The sequence below is a fragment of the Pogonomyrmex barbatus genome, unplaced genomic scaffold (genome assembly GCF_055798465.1).
Source record: "Pogonomyrmex barbatus isolate J1 unplaced genomic scaffold, ASM5579846v1 scaffold6, whole genome shotgun sequence".
Classification (NCBI taxonomy): Eukaryota; Metazoa; Arthropoda; class Insecta; order Hymenoptera; family Formicidae; genus Pogonomyrmex; species Pogonomyrmex barbatus.
The window spans coordinates 6,794,980-6,813,282 of NW_028297160.1; the positions used below are offsets into that span (position 1 = coordinate 6,794,980).

The 18,303-nt window shown below is 38.7% G+C and overlaps 1 protein-coding gene across 1 annotated transcript in view; it reads left to right on the forward strand.

Moving 5' to 3' along the window:
- LOC105422881 (uncharacterized) overlaps positions 1-16,374 on the forward strand; it is a 38,682-nt gene extending 22,308 nt beyond the window's left edge. Inside the window, exon 3 of the mRNA XM_089082356.1 lies at positions 10,831-16,374. Coding sequence (XP_088938482.1) covers positions 10,831-10,845 — 15 coding nt within the window. The 3' untranslated portion in view covers positions 10,846-16,374. The remainder of the gene's footprint in view (positions 1-10,830) is intronic.
- The last annotated feature ends 1,929 nt before the right edge of the window (positions 16,375-18,303 follow it).

Here is an 18,303-nt window from a genome sequence, read left to right on the forward strand (position 1 = left end):
ATTAATGCGCGCAGAGAATGTATCAGGTGTGCGGCATTCTCGTCAACGACGTTAATCATAAAACATCGAAGTTTCATTAAAATCGCATTGCAGCCCGAATTCACAACGCCGCGGATTTCTGTCCTGGCACCTCGGATTTAAGTGGATACGACCGAAGTTGGACGGCTCGCTTCTGAAAATTGCGTCTCGATACGTGCGGCAAGAAATCTGTTGATCCGCGCGGCACATCCATTCGTTAATTGCCGTCGCGCAAGAAACTCCTCGTTAAGCGCCCTTCGACCTCGTAAAAATTCCGCGCGAATTATCACCGGTCGTTACTACTCGCTAATCTCGTTATCTCCGATTCGTTAGATCGCAATCGAGCGAGATTCGATGCGCGGGCTAATTGCGAAGTGCTCGAACGTTGATTGCAATTCATAACAGCAATAAATTTTACATTTACATTTTGATGTTTTGTTATATTGAAAAATGAACAAGATATTGTTTTTCCGCGTGATAAGTCTCCTGGATAATAAATTACAAAATATATAGTTGCAACAGATATGTACAAAAAGCATCTACTGTTTTAATAGCATGGGGGTTGATGATCAGAGTTTAAAGACCATATAAAATCCTAGTTGCACCTATCATACCTTTAATGTTCTTACTAGGACTGAGGTTGCCCTGTGCGAACATAAACGATAAAATGACGAGATTGAGGCCAGCGGACAATTTCGTTCTCGCCTGACGAGAGTTTCAAACGAGCTGCCGGGCAGCGGTAGCAACAATCTACCCTCTGCGTTCCTGGCAGCGGTTCTCTGCCCCGACCATGACTACAGCAGTATTGGAAGACCATGAGAGGGAGAGGGCAGTCGAGTTCGTGCATCCGGTAGGGTGCGAGTGCTGGCATAGAAGGGCCGTGCACGTATTGCAAAATAACGAATATAGACAGATTGAAAGAAATATAATCATAAAAGAGCCGCCGCCTATATCTTCTCGCGCACGTGCTACGCCCGCTTAAATCTAATTCCGTAATTTTTGAGCATGTGAAAATTCAATTTGCTCTATCACGCAATCGGACGTCTAGGATAGTTTAGCTTTTTTTTTTTTTTTTCATCGGTAAACGAAGTATCCCCGATTTACCGTCTATCTCTCTCCGTGTTTTTTGTTTTATTCTTTTTCTTTTTATCAATTTAGAATCGATCCTTTCAAAGGCGATCCTCCGTGAATACGCGCATCCATCCTTAATTTGAGCATGAAAATCGAGAAACTACTATAGCGCGACCTATGGGTCGCGCGAATGTCCGTTGCAAAACGTTGTTTGCACGGAATACGACAGCCGATCGGCAAAATTGCGACGGACTGTGAAACTAGTTGAACGAAGTGTAATTACGGACGCGACACCACCCCTCCGTCTTCTCCGCCTCCCTCGTCGGTCCCTCGCACAAACGCGAGCGATGTTTGTTTCGGCGTGTGTAATCGGACGAAAATACCGTGTCGATATACATTGAATCGAGTGCCCTCGTACCGCGTTATATATGTTATGCAACCAATAATTCGGCGGATCTAGAATGTGGAATGTCGGATGCGAGGCGACGAACTTATCCGTGAACTTCGAAGCGCGATTTAGTATGCATGGAAATTGGCACGCGAATTTAGCTGAGATCGCGTTTGTAAATTACATCGATAGTTGAAAGCGTTAATTGATGCAGCATTTGATTTTCATTAAATATTCCTGCTCGTGCCTCTCATTAAAGATTAACATGTTATTGATTTAATCACATGCACTATTTATTGAATTTAATCTAACGTGAAGATATGTTCTTCATTGCGTCAAATTTGATTTAATCTAATTATTAAAATTAACAATCAAAATTTGGATTTCAAAGCTGTCTTTACGGAAGTCCCCGTGTGAATAGACCAATTTGTTAAATGCGATTGTTAAACGATCAAATAACTTTTATTAAAACTTATATAAAATAGAGATAAAAATGAGGCGATATGAAAAAAGACATAACAAGATTCGAGACGTTATAACTTTGTCGCAGCGAGTCTTTAGAAGTAACGATATTAGTAGAAAATAAAATCAGACCGAAAATAAATGAAAAAAAATAGCAAACTCGTCTCGAAATGCCGTGGGCGATGCTGGGGAGTAAATGGCAACCTTAGGTAATAACTTGAAGACGCTCACGTGGATGCCCGGCACGATCGGGAAATACGACACGAAGGGTTGCAGCCACAGTGTCCGCTCGGAGGGTTGTCGGAAACGTGCCTCGGGGTTGCACGGGGAAGAGAGTCCCGTAGAAAGAAATGGTTATGGCAACAATCCATGGCTACGAAGACAAAGGAAGGACGCGATCATATCAGGGAGAGAGAGAGAGAGGGAGAGAGAGGGTGGGCGAAATGGATAGTGCTGGAGCAGGAATCAACCGACGGAAATATTTTAGCACCGCAGGGCGAATCCCTTGATGACAATTCCAGTGCGCGACCAATGTCGGCAATGGTGCGGCTTTTTTTGCACGTTCCACGCACGCCTTTAGCTGGAAGCGAAATTACGCTCCGTGTGCCCCGATATCTCGCGGACACTGAAGCTGTTATTTTGATCATCGATCTTCAAGGGAGAAAGACACCACATTGGTGTGCGCGATGTAATTCATATACATACATGAGGCGAAACTCCGCGTAAAAGGCTTGTTAGATTAAAACATTTACCTTTGCCCTTCTTGCTAATTTTCACGATTTGACTAAGGCATGAGATTTTGTAGAATGCCGATATAATAATACGGAAAAAATATCTCTTTTTTGCGGAAGGTGAAAAAAATAATGTTAAAATTATTTTTAAGAAAACTTTTATTTTGCGAAGAATATCTTTTTGACACTGTTAGATATTCATTATTTTGAGAATTTTTGTAAGAACAAAAAGCAGTATCCGTATTTATAAATGGAACAATTTTTTTTTCCACTGCGATCCAGATTCCGGCGGAAATTCTGTTTTTTATTTAAGCGAGTGCCGGTATAATTTTAAATAATAATTCTATTACTGTGGCTGTATCGATCAGAGAATAGTTTTTGTGTGTATTTCTATGTCTGTCCGGCATTACAATATGAACGTTTAATAGTTAGGAAACCGAAACGCAGATTGCGTGTAAAGTTTCGTTGTATCCGACATTTAGGGGATGGGAGAGACCACGTTTATAGGCACGAGGACAGGCGGCCGTCGATGCAGGATCGAGTGTAGTTTGTAAACTCGCACGCGGTGGTGAAAGCCGCGAGTACAAAGGCTCCTGTAACACGATGTCGTTTACTCGAGAGCCCCGATCAAAGCGTCCGAGCGGTCAGTCCAAAGATATCGAAGCACGCGTCGCGAAGCGTAACATAGGAATTCTGCTTCCGGGATCGGCGAGGTAGTTATTATTAAATCTTTTTTGTCTAACGTTTCCCCCTACCGCGTCTGAATTAAAACGTCACGTGGCGCTTGTACTTTTTTATGAACTTCATTCATGCGGAAGTGCATTATACGGCACTCTTATATACATTAACCTTTTTCCTCGTCGGCATTATAATGCGCATTTCTGCATTTTAATTTGCCAACGTAGATATTTCTAAATGTGACATTTAATCCAAACGTACTGTTAATCTCGGTCGTTTGTTATTGATAGATAGAATTTTACTTCTTGCGAGGAATAAATACATACATTCGCCCATTTATCAAACCGAGTTCGAAGAGGTGTGTTACAACTGTGATAAATCGCGTTGTTCCGAATTGTAGCTGATTGTTGTTTGAGTCTGCAAACATGGAAATTTACAGGTTGATCTGTTTGTTTGCCTTGACGTTAATAAACTGACACGTTAAATAATTTAGAGGAACATGTATATTGATTTTTATTATTAGATAAACGGACGGTTTTATTTATTGTTCTGTCGGATTTATCGATGTACGGCACGGGAAGTCTCGTTATATTAAAATAAACGAGCGTTATAAATAAGTTGTGCGATATAAAATCAAAAGGACGGATTGCGCAATACAATTTGCAGGGATGAAACCTTTTGATGACTCTAAAACGAGAATTGCAAATATTTTGTGGTTTAATTCCCGAATTTTTCAAGTTATATCTATGGTATGTTATAACGGATTGTAAACTGTTCGCAAGTAAACAGAAGGCGATTACATCGATGAAATTACAATCGAGGCAACGTCAATATTTTAATTTGATGGAACATTATTTTTTCCGATCACGTGCTTTTTCTATTAGGGATGAAGCGAAACGATATTATTAAAAAAAATTATTCTAATATAAAAGTAAAAAATGGCAAAGTATAGATTAAAAGTAGATATTTTAGAGTAATAAAGCATTAATCAGCTTCAATAATTCCAATATAATAATTACATACCAATATCTTCAATCATAATTACATACCAATAGCTTCAATCATTACGATACGTTGACACTATCGCGTTTCTATTTCAATGCAGCAATGTAATAACAAGTATTATTATTATTATCATTCTGTTTAATTATGTGATGTTACAAACAATAATATAATGTTATAGTATTCGATTATTCGAAATATGTCACTAGAGAGGAGAACGTGCATTGTAAATGAAAGTAGATCTGCATTAATATTATTTATTATTATCGCATTCGTGCACGAACTGTGCTACTATGCGCCTCGCTTTTTCGCCAAATGGTAAACGGAATTACTGCTCGCGAACGCTTTCTTTCTCTAAAAGGCGGCAAGAAATGCGGACAGTATGTCAACCGTCGGCGATTTATTGCTAATTATTGTTCCGCGTGCGGAGTCCGGTAAAACCGCAAAACGAAACGGAATGTCCTGCGCGCGAGAGACGCGCACACGTAAAGCCCCTGACACGCGAGCCGCGAAGCGTGTATAAAATCGCCGCCGACATTGATGGATGCGAAATCGGACCTTAAACCAACCCCAAGCCCCGGCTCGGGGTCCAGTCTCTGATACATAGATATTAGAATAACAAATGGCGCCCGGAGATCTCGCTCCTTTAAAAAAGAAAAGTGCCGAAGGACAGGTTACGTTTTTGCATACTTTGCGCAATTTTTTGCCTCGCAGCTTGGCACTTTTACGGTGACTCGGAGCTCCGAAGTGGCGAGAGAATATTTCACGGAGTGCTTAGGAATGAAAGCCACCGCGAGGAGTTCAGATGCAATTTAATTTACAATTTCGATTTCTTAAGGAAATTTTATTATACTCGGCACGTGCGAATTATAATTAAAGTACAACTCGCTGTAATTATGTATGTACAATGAATTTTAGATCGGATAATGCTTTTCTAATTCCTTCAACATTTTTTCGCCAGAAACAAGGAGAGGAAAGGACTGGATTGGAAATTTCGAATTCCATGGCTTATTCGCTGCATAGCGGGAAATTACACACCTTAAAGAGGTCGACACCCCTTGTACGAGGTTTCGAGCTGAGGGTGGGCCGACTCTAAGCGCGACACGATACCAATTTGGGCAATTAAACGATCCCCATCTGCAGGAGACTAAACGTGTTATCTGCTCGGTTATATCCGTAGCCACAGCCTCCTCGTCGTATCGCGTTGTCCCCTTATCTCCTCGCTATCCTGCCGCGACTCTACCCCGCCGAAATCCTGGGGGATGGCGTCATGACACCATATCTATCGACCTCGTGTGAAACCTTGTTACACGTACTCGCAGTTGGCGCCGTATTCTCATATCGTCACCACCGCGATCTTCCTCAGCGATGTCTCTGTGGTATTTGCGTGAGGACCTCATATAGAACGAGACCACAAAATGTTTCCGCAAATATCGGTCAGGAATAGCGCGTAATAAGGAAGTATTAGGAGATTACAATAATTCTAAATAAATTTTGAAGTAATCATCGTAACGTGCAAACAATGATCAGTCTCGATATTTAAGTGATCAATTTTTTGCGATTTTATTAATCTTAATGATTTATCTTTTTTTTTTTTGTTTATCTCTATCTTCAGTTTTTAAATTGTTGTCATTTGTAAAATATATATATATTAAACTTATTTTGATCGAAATGTCATCTATTGATTCTCGAGTTTTTCTGACATAACGAGGAATTGCAAAACTCGCAGAAGATACTTATCTCGCGAGGCAGACGAAACCGGAATCGGAATTCGCTTTGGCATTGCAATTTACCAAGTCGCCGTCGGAACTTTGAACTTTGCTTAACGAATTTGAACAAATTTTAACTGGATATTCGACATTCCGTGTGACCACGGATGTAGATGACATTCCTCATTGAGAATAAACTTTTCCTTTAAACTTTTGCATCCAGTTTCGACTTGGCAAAGTTGAACAACTTTCGATCGATTGATCGAACGATATAACGTGTATATCGCTTTCCGTATTGAGTTTTCCATCTTCTTCTCAGCAATGAATGTGTCATTCGTAGAAATAATATATAAATATATGTCTAATGTTGGAATAATCATATAGGTATACTTTTTGAATTTGATAATAAAGACAATTTTCTAAAATATAAACATTAATACAATTTGTATCTAAACATTCTTTTTATTTTTTTATTATTTGTTTTATAATTTATAATTTGAGAAAATATTATGAATATTGTTGAATATTAGAGAAAATATTATGAATATTGTATTATAAATATTGTAAAAAAGTATTGTGAATATTGTTAATAATATGAAGTTAGATAAATATCTCACTTAAATTCTGTCGTTAAATAATTTGATATGTCAGAGAATATATCTTCATAATAAATACAATGTACAAAAAGCGCATAGTTTTCTTTAAAATTAGATATGTATTTCAATAGATTTACAATTTTATCATTTCTTAATCGGGCAGCTGAGGTGTAAAAAACCAGATACCATGAGTTCGAGAAACCGCAATTCCCTGAAGTAACTGTTGCATTTTAATGTTGTGGCTGAATCAACTGAAGTCACGCTAGTTTAAAAATCTGGGACGTTCTTCAATTCTCCATTATGAAAGAGTTCATGATTTTTTCACGACAGAGCTACATTGTCCAAAAGTGGGAGTTTCATCGGTGTGTTGTAAAAATTTGTTGGAAGTAGGCGAATTATCTCGAAAAGAGAACGCGTCTATTCATAATACGAGAGCACTTAAAAAATGGAAGTGTTGGAAGAATAACTCAAAAAAATAGCTTCGCTAATCACTGTCTCGTATTCTCGCTGCTATAACTACCAGTTTATCGAGGATTATGCTAAAAAAATTGCAAGAGATTACCAAGCAATAGTTTTTAATTGTATTTTTTTTCGTTCTCTTTCTCTTTATTATAATCAACAGAAAAGAAATCTTCTTATAATTTAAAAAATTTATACTAAATAAAAATTTATACTAAATTTATACTAAATTTATACTATTATTGTGAATTATTTATTTTTGCATTTACAGAATAAACTCTCTATTATAAACTAACTATAAAAGTTAATAGAAATGTTATTTATAATTAATTAAATATACACAGAAATAATTTTAATAAATTCGGTTGATAATGGTGTTAACTCTCTTCATTACATTAGTTGTAAAGTTACATTGTATTAGTTGTAAAATCATCATTAACGTCAACATGTACTTTTTATAATAGATATTATGACTGTTACATGGGCATATACGCAAAAGCTATTAACCTAATATTCTGGCCTTGACTGCTAGATTAAAGCGAACAAACAGTGACTTCGTCAAGGGTGCGTATAATTCCTTTGTCGACCCTTCATAGTAGTCGACGTTGGTGCTAGTTCGCTAGAGGCGAATCGCATTCGTGCGAATGCGAAAATTAGTTTTACGAGTCCCTCGTTTCCTGAAAGTGAAACTGATCAACCATTAATCCTCTGCGTGTTCTCAGCGTGTCGAAGTTCAAATACGTAACGAAGGTTTACGTGCCCTTGTTTTCTCTCATCTTTGTTTCTTCGCGACAAAGGAAAATTCGTTGAAGGTTACATGCAAGTTGCAAAAATCACATGTGAAAATGACTTTCATGGAAAATTGTTCTGAAAGTGTGAAATATTTATAAATATTTATAAATAAAATCACAATTAGTCACGAACAATCGAGCGCGTATTACCTTTTCGACGAGTTTCCTGATATCGTAAATATTGATACCAATTATTCATCGTAAACAGTACTAGTGCTCGAGAATTTAAAGCCGAAAGGTCATCGGATTCTCGTCTATTTAAACGTTTTTAAAGTGAATTCAAAGCGATTCTCATTTTTTAATATTTATACAGATATATAAAAAACGTAACACTTTTCCTTTTGATGCGTTCAATATATGTTTTAGATTGTTGCAATATAAAGCATAATAAAATCATATTATTATATTTGCATTTTGGTTTTTCGACGATAATTCTTCTTTTAGATGTTTCAAAGGTGTATTGTGTTCGAGCTACGCTCGTATGCGAAAACGTGTAATTAGACTTTTCTCCTGTAGCGGCGTAACGCAAAAACTCGTGACTGTCATCTGACCTGTATTTCGCGCGGAAATAAGAGCATCATAATTCTAGCATGAGAGAGGTCTTATAAATAGATAAAAGCGCAACTCGATAGACATCATAAATGATTTACCAATAAAGCTGGGGCACGTCCATCCGCGTACTTTCATCAACTATTCCATTCAAAGGTAAACTTTAAAGTCATTTAGACGAAAAAAATGTATCTTTATAAAATGCGAAATAAAAGTTTCTTTGTTAAAATTAAATAAATATATAAAATAAAAAAAAGAACTTAAGGTATAATAAAGCTGAATTAATATTTCAATTTGTATGTGTGTGTATGTGTGTATTATATATATATATATATATATATATATATACATATATAATGGAGTTGTTATTAAATTTAATTAGATTTTATAAAATATTAAGCTATTTTTTTATTTTATTATATCTAAATTATTCATAAATATTTTTATCATTTTTATTTTTTGTTAATGTCCTAGTTAGAATACACAAGTACTGCATTTAATCCGGAAAATAAGATGAAAATAAGATGATAATAAATAGAGCGATCGCTGTTTATTTCATGCCGCAAAACGACTCGTGCCACATATGTCTGCTTTGGCATTTATAGGGGTATTTATACTGGCTGGTGGTTATATAACGGTATAGCAGAGGTAGTTAGGGGTGCGATACTATCGGCAGAGGCGCCTCCAATCATTCCCCAATTAGCAGCTGATTGCGTACAGTCCCCGATAGAAGTTTGAACAGCTATAGCTTCGGTTAACTGAGAACCCGAAGAAGAGGAAGAGAGAAGAGGGAACAAAGAGAGAGAGAGAGCGAGTTGGAGTTCTATAGGATAGAAAGGAAGATAGGATTGGAAGTATGAGTAGACGATGTACATGGGAGGGAGTGCGATTTGCAACGTTAATATCCAACGATGCGAAACGGCTCGGGCGCAATATCGGTGATCGCGCAAATTGCGATCGGCAATGGCGATCTTTATATACGAACTTGTGCGAAGGATAATATAATGGTATCATTAAAGATAGCGCCGCCATTCTACGATCGTATTGTTATTGGAAAATCGTCCAGCGTCGCCGTTCTTCGGGGGTTAAGTCTCATTTTTATAGCTCGCCGCTTGATCTCCGCTTTTATAGCCATAGATGATGGATTCCGTTGGAATTTTCATTTTTACGGATAGAGTTATTATTTGAAAATGAGAAAACTTCAGCCCTCCCCCCAAAAAAAAAGAAAAAAATGTTGCTAATCAATTACGAATATACAATAAATTTGAAAATTATTTGATTTAAAAAAAAATAAAGAATTTTATTTCATTAGATTTAGAAGTTGTTCTTTATAATTAATATTATTAGCAGCAGTGAAATATGATAGAATAAAAATATTTGACAGATCCAACATTTCGGTGATACATTATTTTTTATAGCTTCATTTATATGTACTCTTCGATCGATGAGTCGAACGTATCATAGTCACGTTCTCTAACGTACTTCATATAGTTATGGTTATCGAAAACTGTTTTCATTTCTAGCAAATTCAATTAAACAAGCCTGAATCCTTCTGTGGAGACAAATACAATCGTGTTAGAAAAATAAATGACGAATGGTCTCTGCAAACATCAGTTTCGATTTGATTAATTTTGAATCTCTTGTTAGCAGCGATCTTGTCAGATTTAATCTTTTTTTTTCTATCGACGCCAGGCAGAATTGCAAATCAAATTTTGTCAAAAATATACGTTGCTTAAAAAATAGCAGAAAATGGAGAAATAGAAAAACTCAATTAACTCACCGTATCAGTGAGGAAAAAGGGAAATAGGAGGAAATGGAAAGCGTATCATTTATATAACAATTTCGATTTATCGACGTATTAAATTGTCTAGGTTTTTCTGAAACTTGTTATCTGGTTATAACATTTTATGATAAATTATGCTTTTTGAAGAACGTAATAAATTCTTATGGATAGATGATATTTCGTAATAGCGTGTTTTGGATAAATGCTAATAATTGTGCCACATAACATGCACATTTGTCGTGGGAATTCGTTGAGGGAAGAGATAGTAGAATAGTCCTAATAGTGGCGTCGCGACGATTTAACGTCGACACTTTGTGCGTAACATTCGAATGGGTCGGCGAGCCGTTAGTCACATGAAGCAGAAAAATGGATTAATGGCCCAGAGGGAGTTAAAATGCCAAAAGCACACCATTCGAAAGGCGCTAACGACGTTCCATTCCCTCGTTAACGTCCATTGTCTCTTAGATGGATTAGCCGTTGATTTGTTGTCGTTTAATTCGCGTATCGTGCGATCGTAGGCAATTTTTTTTGCTGTCTCCGTTAAACATTTTAACGAGAGACACCGCGTTCTAATCGTTTCCTGTTTATTGTAGAGTCTGGCGACCTAGCCGTCGCGGCCCATCACTCTCCGGGAACCGATAATGACATTGATGACGGCGTCGTCGTCAGTGACAACGGTGGCAGCGAGGAGGAATCGTCCGAACAAGAAATCCACCATGTGCCAACGCGGAGGCAGCTGGCCGAACAACGATCCCGATGCGAATTATTCAGACGGGCCTGAAACCGCTTCAAGATGTTGGGACATCACACTCAGGTGCGTCCGATGGCGCGATTCGTCGCCATCCCACAGTGTCGTGTTGGAGAACAAGGGTGGAGTGACGATACTGAGAGCGTGTTGAGTGCCTGCGGCTGTAAACGAATGATAAGATACATCCAACATAAGTTAAGGGAAGTTTTTTACAAGTAATCATACGACGAGTAGTGTTATATAAAACCTTCGATTCGAAATACTGCGACAAATGACGAGTGATGCAGCGAGAGCAATTTGTATTGTGGGTCGAGAGAAGACTGAGCCAAAGCTTTACGTCGTGTGCGTCGTGTTTTGAAAGAATAAATTAAAAGGTGTGTGCACCTATCCGAAAATATTATTGAGAAATTCTACGACGACTAAATTTGCTTTCGTCCATTTTCACGGTTTATATATTTTACATTTGATTTTATATTCCCATTTATGATTTTAGAGAAAAATCTTTTTATAAAAAACATTACATTATATCATTACATTATACATTTGCTCTGGAGATACAAAGAATCATCTCATACAAAAAAATAAAAGCTTTTCCTCCATCAAAATTCTTTTACGTACTTTACATTTTGTAGGTGTAAATATTTTATATCGTATCTATTTAAGGAATTAACTCTTTCTGGCTTACAACTTCTTCAGAGAATTTTTTATGATTATCTACGAAGAAACTACGATATAATTACGCGAAGGAACATGAAGTATTTTTGAAAGTGAACGCATTTCCCTTGAAAACCGAACTGAGCTAGTACGTTGCAGCGAGCGAACACGACGAAACGTGAAATTAAGGAAAAAACTACAGACGGAGCAAACGAGAAAAATAGAACTTCGCGAATTCCCGTCGGTCACGCACGCGTTTTCGCGTGCCCTGAACAAATTACGAAGATATTCTTACGTATTTATATTTGTCTCTCTTGACGTTTTGTTTCCGCGATCATCACACAAATCACACAAATTATCGCAATTCCCTCCGCGAACCTATTCTACACCGCGTAATAGCGAATATCCAAGTAAGGGAAACAGCGGGTATAATACTCGGTGAAAAGAACGTACGGAGATGTTCACTGCCTCTTTCGTTTCAGCCGCCTTCATCAATTTACGTAAATTATGAGTTCCTGGTCTCATAAATCCTAATTAGAAACATATTTTATATTTCCATATTTTACATTTTTAATCAAGATAATATTTCACGTAAAAAGGACACATGCATATCAGGTTATATTTCATATTCCTGTTTGTAGCACTTTGACATCATAAAAAATATATTATCCCTCTTTTTCATCAAATTGCTGGACATGAACGATTCGAAGAGAAAGAAAAACTTTATTTCATCGTAATATAAACGGTAATCATGTTATATATGCGACACGTAATCGCTTTTGAATATTTTACAACTCAAATGTCGCTGCTGGATTCTTTGTTCTCGAACTAGAAACAGAGCAAGTGTATGCAATACCATTTATTGGATGTCGGACGTATGACAGAAATGTTGACGGGAAAGTAGGAAAAAGGGAACCAGAGGGAAGCCGTCCAACAAAGTAGAAAAAGTCGATTCCCCGACGACTCGGACACGCGTCATCGCGTGTCTCGAACAAATTAGCGATCCCTGACTCCGCTATGGCTGATTTATTCGTCGCGGTATGCATCGTCCGACGAATTATCTCCGTCCTTGTCGGGCACGTGAGTCAAGGATTGAATATGTGCAAAAATCGTCGGGAACGGCACGTAAAAGTTTCGCAAACGGAAGTGTTTTTAATCAATTCCCTCGGCGTTAATAGAAAGTAACTTTTGACGGTCACTCTCGTCCGCGCTAATTTAAATTTATAGGAGCTGCGAATGAAGCTATTGACGCGATATCTATCGATTATCTTGATTGCCTCGCAGCTCGAAATTAATTTTGCCAAATCCTCATTTAATTATTCGTGACTCGTTAATTGTTATTTTTCCTCCCATGAGATTCCGTTTATTATTCTTATCGAAGCCGTTTTTAAACTGGAACGTGGATGGCGGTTAACGAGACTAACACGCTAATGATGGCAACGTTAATTACCGGCTCGGATAAACCGCCTAATCATCGAGCAGGTGCGCTAATTAGGCTCTCGCCCGATGATCGAGTGGATCCCAATTTAGAATCGGTGTGGCATCGCGGAAGCGGAGATTGGATTCTTTGTTTGTTGAAAGTATTCGCTTTAACATTTTTTATGCGCGCGTACACACACACACACACACACACACACACACACACACACACACACACACACACACACACACACACATCCCTCGATCCATCAATATAACTTTGCCATTATTTAAATAAGATTTACTGATCTATTAATTGCCAATGACGCACGAAATTTTTTAAAATTATTTTTAAATTATAGGTCCGATGTTGATTTATCTTATATAACTCGTTTAATTCATTTCAAATATGTCAATTGTCAGAAACGGTTAATAGAACAAAATTCACAAATCAAGAAAAATTACATTGATTTAATTTTTCGCGGGATTAAATTTATGGGTGCATGAATGTTCAGTTTATGGACTACTTGAATAATATAGAGTTCATTTAATATGATATACGACCTATTTCATATTGCTGCGTTACACGATGAGCACTAAAATTGATCGCATTTTATGTTATACACACCAGAGAAAACGTTGCATCAGTCTCGTCATGGAGCTTTTGTATAAAATATAGCGAAGTGAACGACAAATGTGAAAGTGCACTAGATATTAATCGAAATAAGCCATTTATTAAGACCCGAAATAGCATTTTATAAATTAATAGCGCTTGTCGATAAATGCGACACAAACAAATATCGTTGGCCTAAGTAGGGAGCGGTGCAACGCTTTTTATGTGTGTATATATTTGTGATAGGTGTGATTGCATTCATTGTTACTTTTACTAGTACTGTTACATTAAAGAAACAAAAAAATTTGTACAAGAATGCTAATTGTAGTATTACATAAGACGACGCGATTTTTTCATCGACATGTACAAAACGCTTTTCTCCTCAGCTGACAAGCGGATTCTCGAAGGTATACACGCACGTGACGTCCGTAGATTCGCCGTTCGATAAGCGCTCGAAGACACAGATACGCGGCTAAAGAGAGAGAGACAGAGAGAGAGAGAGAGAAACACTGTGTTGCAGTCTTGATTTATGATAGATAAACGAGACACTTAATTCTTAAGATAGAGAGTTTCCTACATAGGTGGCACGCGAGCGAGATGCGCGCCGAGTCTAATCGCTTAAAACACCGACACACTATTCCACATCTATGAGCGCGATGCAGTATAAGTGATTTTTGTAAATACGTGTGTGAGTGCCACGATCGATTTAACAAAAAAAAGAAGAAGAAGAAGAAAAAGAAAGCTCTTTACTCTTATTCGTTCCCATTTCCTCGCGGAGGTAAACGAGTCAACGAAGAGAACCTCGCGATAATTGTGCTGCCGATCTCTTCGACGGAGGAATGACGGAGGATCGCGTGAGCTTGGCTTCTTCTCGCCTGTGTACGTACGCATGTGTGCGCCTCTGTTTTGCGTGCGTGTGTGATTAACTCGTCGAGAGGGGATACCGTTAGATGAGCAAGCATAATGTCCAGGAAGAAGGACGAGGCACTCCGCGATCGTGGGAGTACTTTTCCGGGCTAGTCCAGGCGTGCGTGACGTAGATGATGAAGAGGTGAGAGAAGATGTGCACGTGTAACACAGGGTAGACAATAGGGACCATCGAGAGGGAGACTGCTACCATAGGAGCGAGCGAGAGCGATGGCGCGGGACGAGAGCGATGTTCGTTTCATGAATATTTCAACATTCCGTCGACGACGGTAAATACCGAGCGTCGTGAAATTATGTTCTGCGAGTCAGTCGACCCAAATACGCGTTTCTCGCGACAAGAGGCTTCCTGCGAAGAATATTACGGCGGCGGCGGCGTCGGTTGGTGAACGATAGGAGAGAAATTTACCTAAGAGCGTTGTCTTAGACGGCGGAGACATAAATATGCTGAAATTATAGAAATTACTAGAATTGCGCAGGTACTTTTTACATATTCGGAACAAGCGGAACGAGCAGAATATTCATTCGTATTTATTACGAGAAATTGTACAGAGGCATCCGTTAACGTTCTCAGAATTTTTCGTCTCGCTTAAATAATACAATAATATTATTCCTCAAAGGCGAGCTCCTAAAAACCGTCTTCTCTCCTTTGCAAAAATACTACCTGGAAAATGGTCATATCCATTGCGGGATTACAACGCATATTACATTTCGAAGTATAATGGAACGATCGGAGCGTTTTTCTTACCACCGCATACGCACGAGGTATTACATTTTGAAGTATAAAATTGTTTCACGATGCCGAGTCTTCTTTGAATTTTCTCTCCAAGTTCTCGGCTTCGGGAGAAGAGAACGCAATCTCTATTCCGCGGACGCACCATGTATACAAGAGGCGGGCTGAACTTTATTACGAAGGAGCGGCGCGCGAGGCGAGATTCTCAGAGACTTGCGGGCGGTTCTCGATCGACCGTGAACGGGAATTCATTCGGCACCGAGAGACGACCGGGTAAACCCCTTTCGCCGTAGAGGAGGAACGAGTCAATAATGACGACGTGGCAGTCTCGATTCGGCTCGTGGTTGAGTCGCGCTTCGTCAGAGAAGAAGAGCGCGAGATGGAACGAGCGAGGAAAACTGCGGAGGCACGGACGAGAACGTGCCACCTGTTACACCCTCGCCTTCCTCGGACTCTTCTCCTTCCCTCCCCGAATTGGCGGCGTGAACGAACGTAAAGTCGAAAGTTCGGGGGTTCCTTCGGCGCTCCTCTTCGGTGAAAACTGGCTATCGCAGAGTGTTTTTCGAGAGCGACTCGCCGAAAGTTTTCGTTTAGGGGGATTCTATTTGCGTCGGCTAATTCAATCGTCCTCATCCGGCCATTATTGCGATTGTCCTGTGATTTATATCATCCGTGATCTTTTGTAATGAAAATTGATGATTAATTGATGATCTCATTTGTAATTTTCTTTTGTATCGGGCGAGATTGTTCACAGTTAGATTTATTTGTAAAATCAAAACAAGATTTTGTATTATTAGTTAAATTTTGCACCGCACGACCTATCGTTCTTTGCTCGCTCCAAAGTACCAGCGACGCATCGTGACGCATCAACTACCTGTTTCGTGGAAATTTTTTCTCCGAGATACGTTCGCCTACGTGGGTACAATGAATCAACTTGTCTTGGTGAGGCGAATCGTGAAATCGTGCGAGATGGTCAAACACAATAAGCTTGGAACTATGTACTTAACATGATAAACCATGTTCGAATAAAAACGTCACATAATAAAGTGCCTATTTTATTATCGTCGTCGTAAAAATATAGATAAATATAAACCTAATAAAATTTGCAATAGCAATACCAATGAATCATCTCTATCGCAGCATAAAATGAGGTACGTACGTCTTTTTTCATTCGATTTATTTGTACATTATCAATGTAATTTTTCCGCGCGCTTAGTTACTCTATTTTACAGAAAAATCAAAATTTATGAATAGTGTTATGAATGATGAAAATTTCTGGTGTCGTCCATATCATTTTAGAAGCCCATGTTCCCTGAAGAAAAAAAAAAAAAAAAAAAGAATCCCGTCGTTCAACGGACGAAGAAAAATTTAATGTCACTTTCCTATTTTTCCCAAGCCACGCGTTACTTCCCATAAAAGTGTCGAACGTGATACCAACTGATATGCGATCAATGCAGCTCTCACGGCCGGCTGGGCGATAAAAACGGCCGCGGAATACAGCCGCGTCGGCCTCGCCTTTTAGCGCATCGCACTTTCGGATCTATCGCGGCTTTTATTGCGCGTCGATGCGTTTTTCACGCTCGATCGGCACAGCCGAACTACTCAGTATATCCAGTACCGGCAGCAAACCCCGCGCATTCCCGTGAGCTTCATTCTGACCTGTCCGTGTATTCTTGTTGCGCCATAACCGTATAACGCGTAACCGTGTTGCCCGATAAACTACCGCGATCGATCAGGCCGGCCAAAATATGTCGACGTGTCAAACGCAACCGCGTTTTTTTTTAACATCTCCACTGTTCCGCAAACCTCGGCGTGCCACGCCGTGGAATAACGCTGTTGCATTGAAATAACGCTGGCGTGCAACGCGATGCGTGCATTATCGGGCCGTCGGTGTATCCTCTTCATCACGCTCGTGAATCAACGATATATTCGTTGGTGCCGTCGCATTGGCATAAACACAGGAATGCTCGCTTACTTGCGCGACGCTTTTGTGTGCCGTGTATAAATACGGTATATCCGATAAAACTTTCTCCACCGTCGATTGCGCTGATAACAATGCACCGCTGGTGCATCAGAGCCAAGTCGATTATTTAATAATCGAGCGCAATCGGCTCTGCGTCGATAAAATCTGCCGCAAACAAAGCCCTATCGAGAATTTCACCTTGCGTTAAAATGCCAAATGAATTAAATATTGACACGCGTTTTTGGAGCATCGCCACTTTTGCGCTACGTTACATTCATTTGCAACGGTTTGAATGGCTTTAACGGCATTAACCACTGGAGTGATTGCCGTAATTATCGGAAGATTTATCAGTTTTATTAATTATTATTAATATGTTACAGAAATTAATAATCATTTCTACTGCATCAATAATTTAACAAGCTGTCAAACTGAGATACATTCAGTAAAAGATGTATTCGTTAATTTTTTATAAATTAATGTTAAGTTTTATTGAGTTAATTTATTATAGTATCTGTATGAATCGACTCTTTGCAAGTTTGATATTTTTCATTATAATTTAATTCACGTCTCCGAAAGTTTTCTTGGATTCACAATAATGATGAGATGTGCTAATGCGTTCGTTATTATTCGAGAAGTTTGATTCCATGTTATGCATCACATACAATATATTTCATCATCACATACAATATACTTTGTCGAAATTCACGCGATGAAGTTACCTTTTTCAAAACATGAAAAACTGCATGAACACTGCAGCTGCGCCATATTCACGACGTTATATTCCAAGATTTATTTCGCGTAAAAAATATTTTCAATGCTTGATAGGCAATCATTCAGTCTCCCGGTTTCGAGCTACTTCATAAACCTTTGTAACCATGTTACCCTCTGTATAGTTTCCTTTATCGATCAAACGTGGGAAATATGTTACTACATCGGGAGAGAGCCAACATTCTCCCGTTGGTGGAATATTTTATGATTTTCATTGTGCATCGGCGTGTTTCCGTGTTCAATT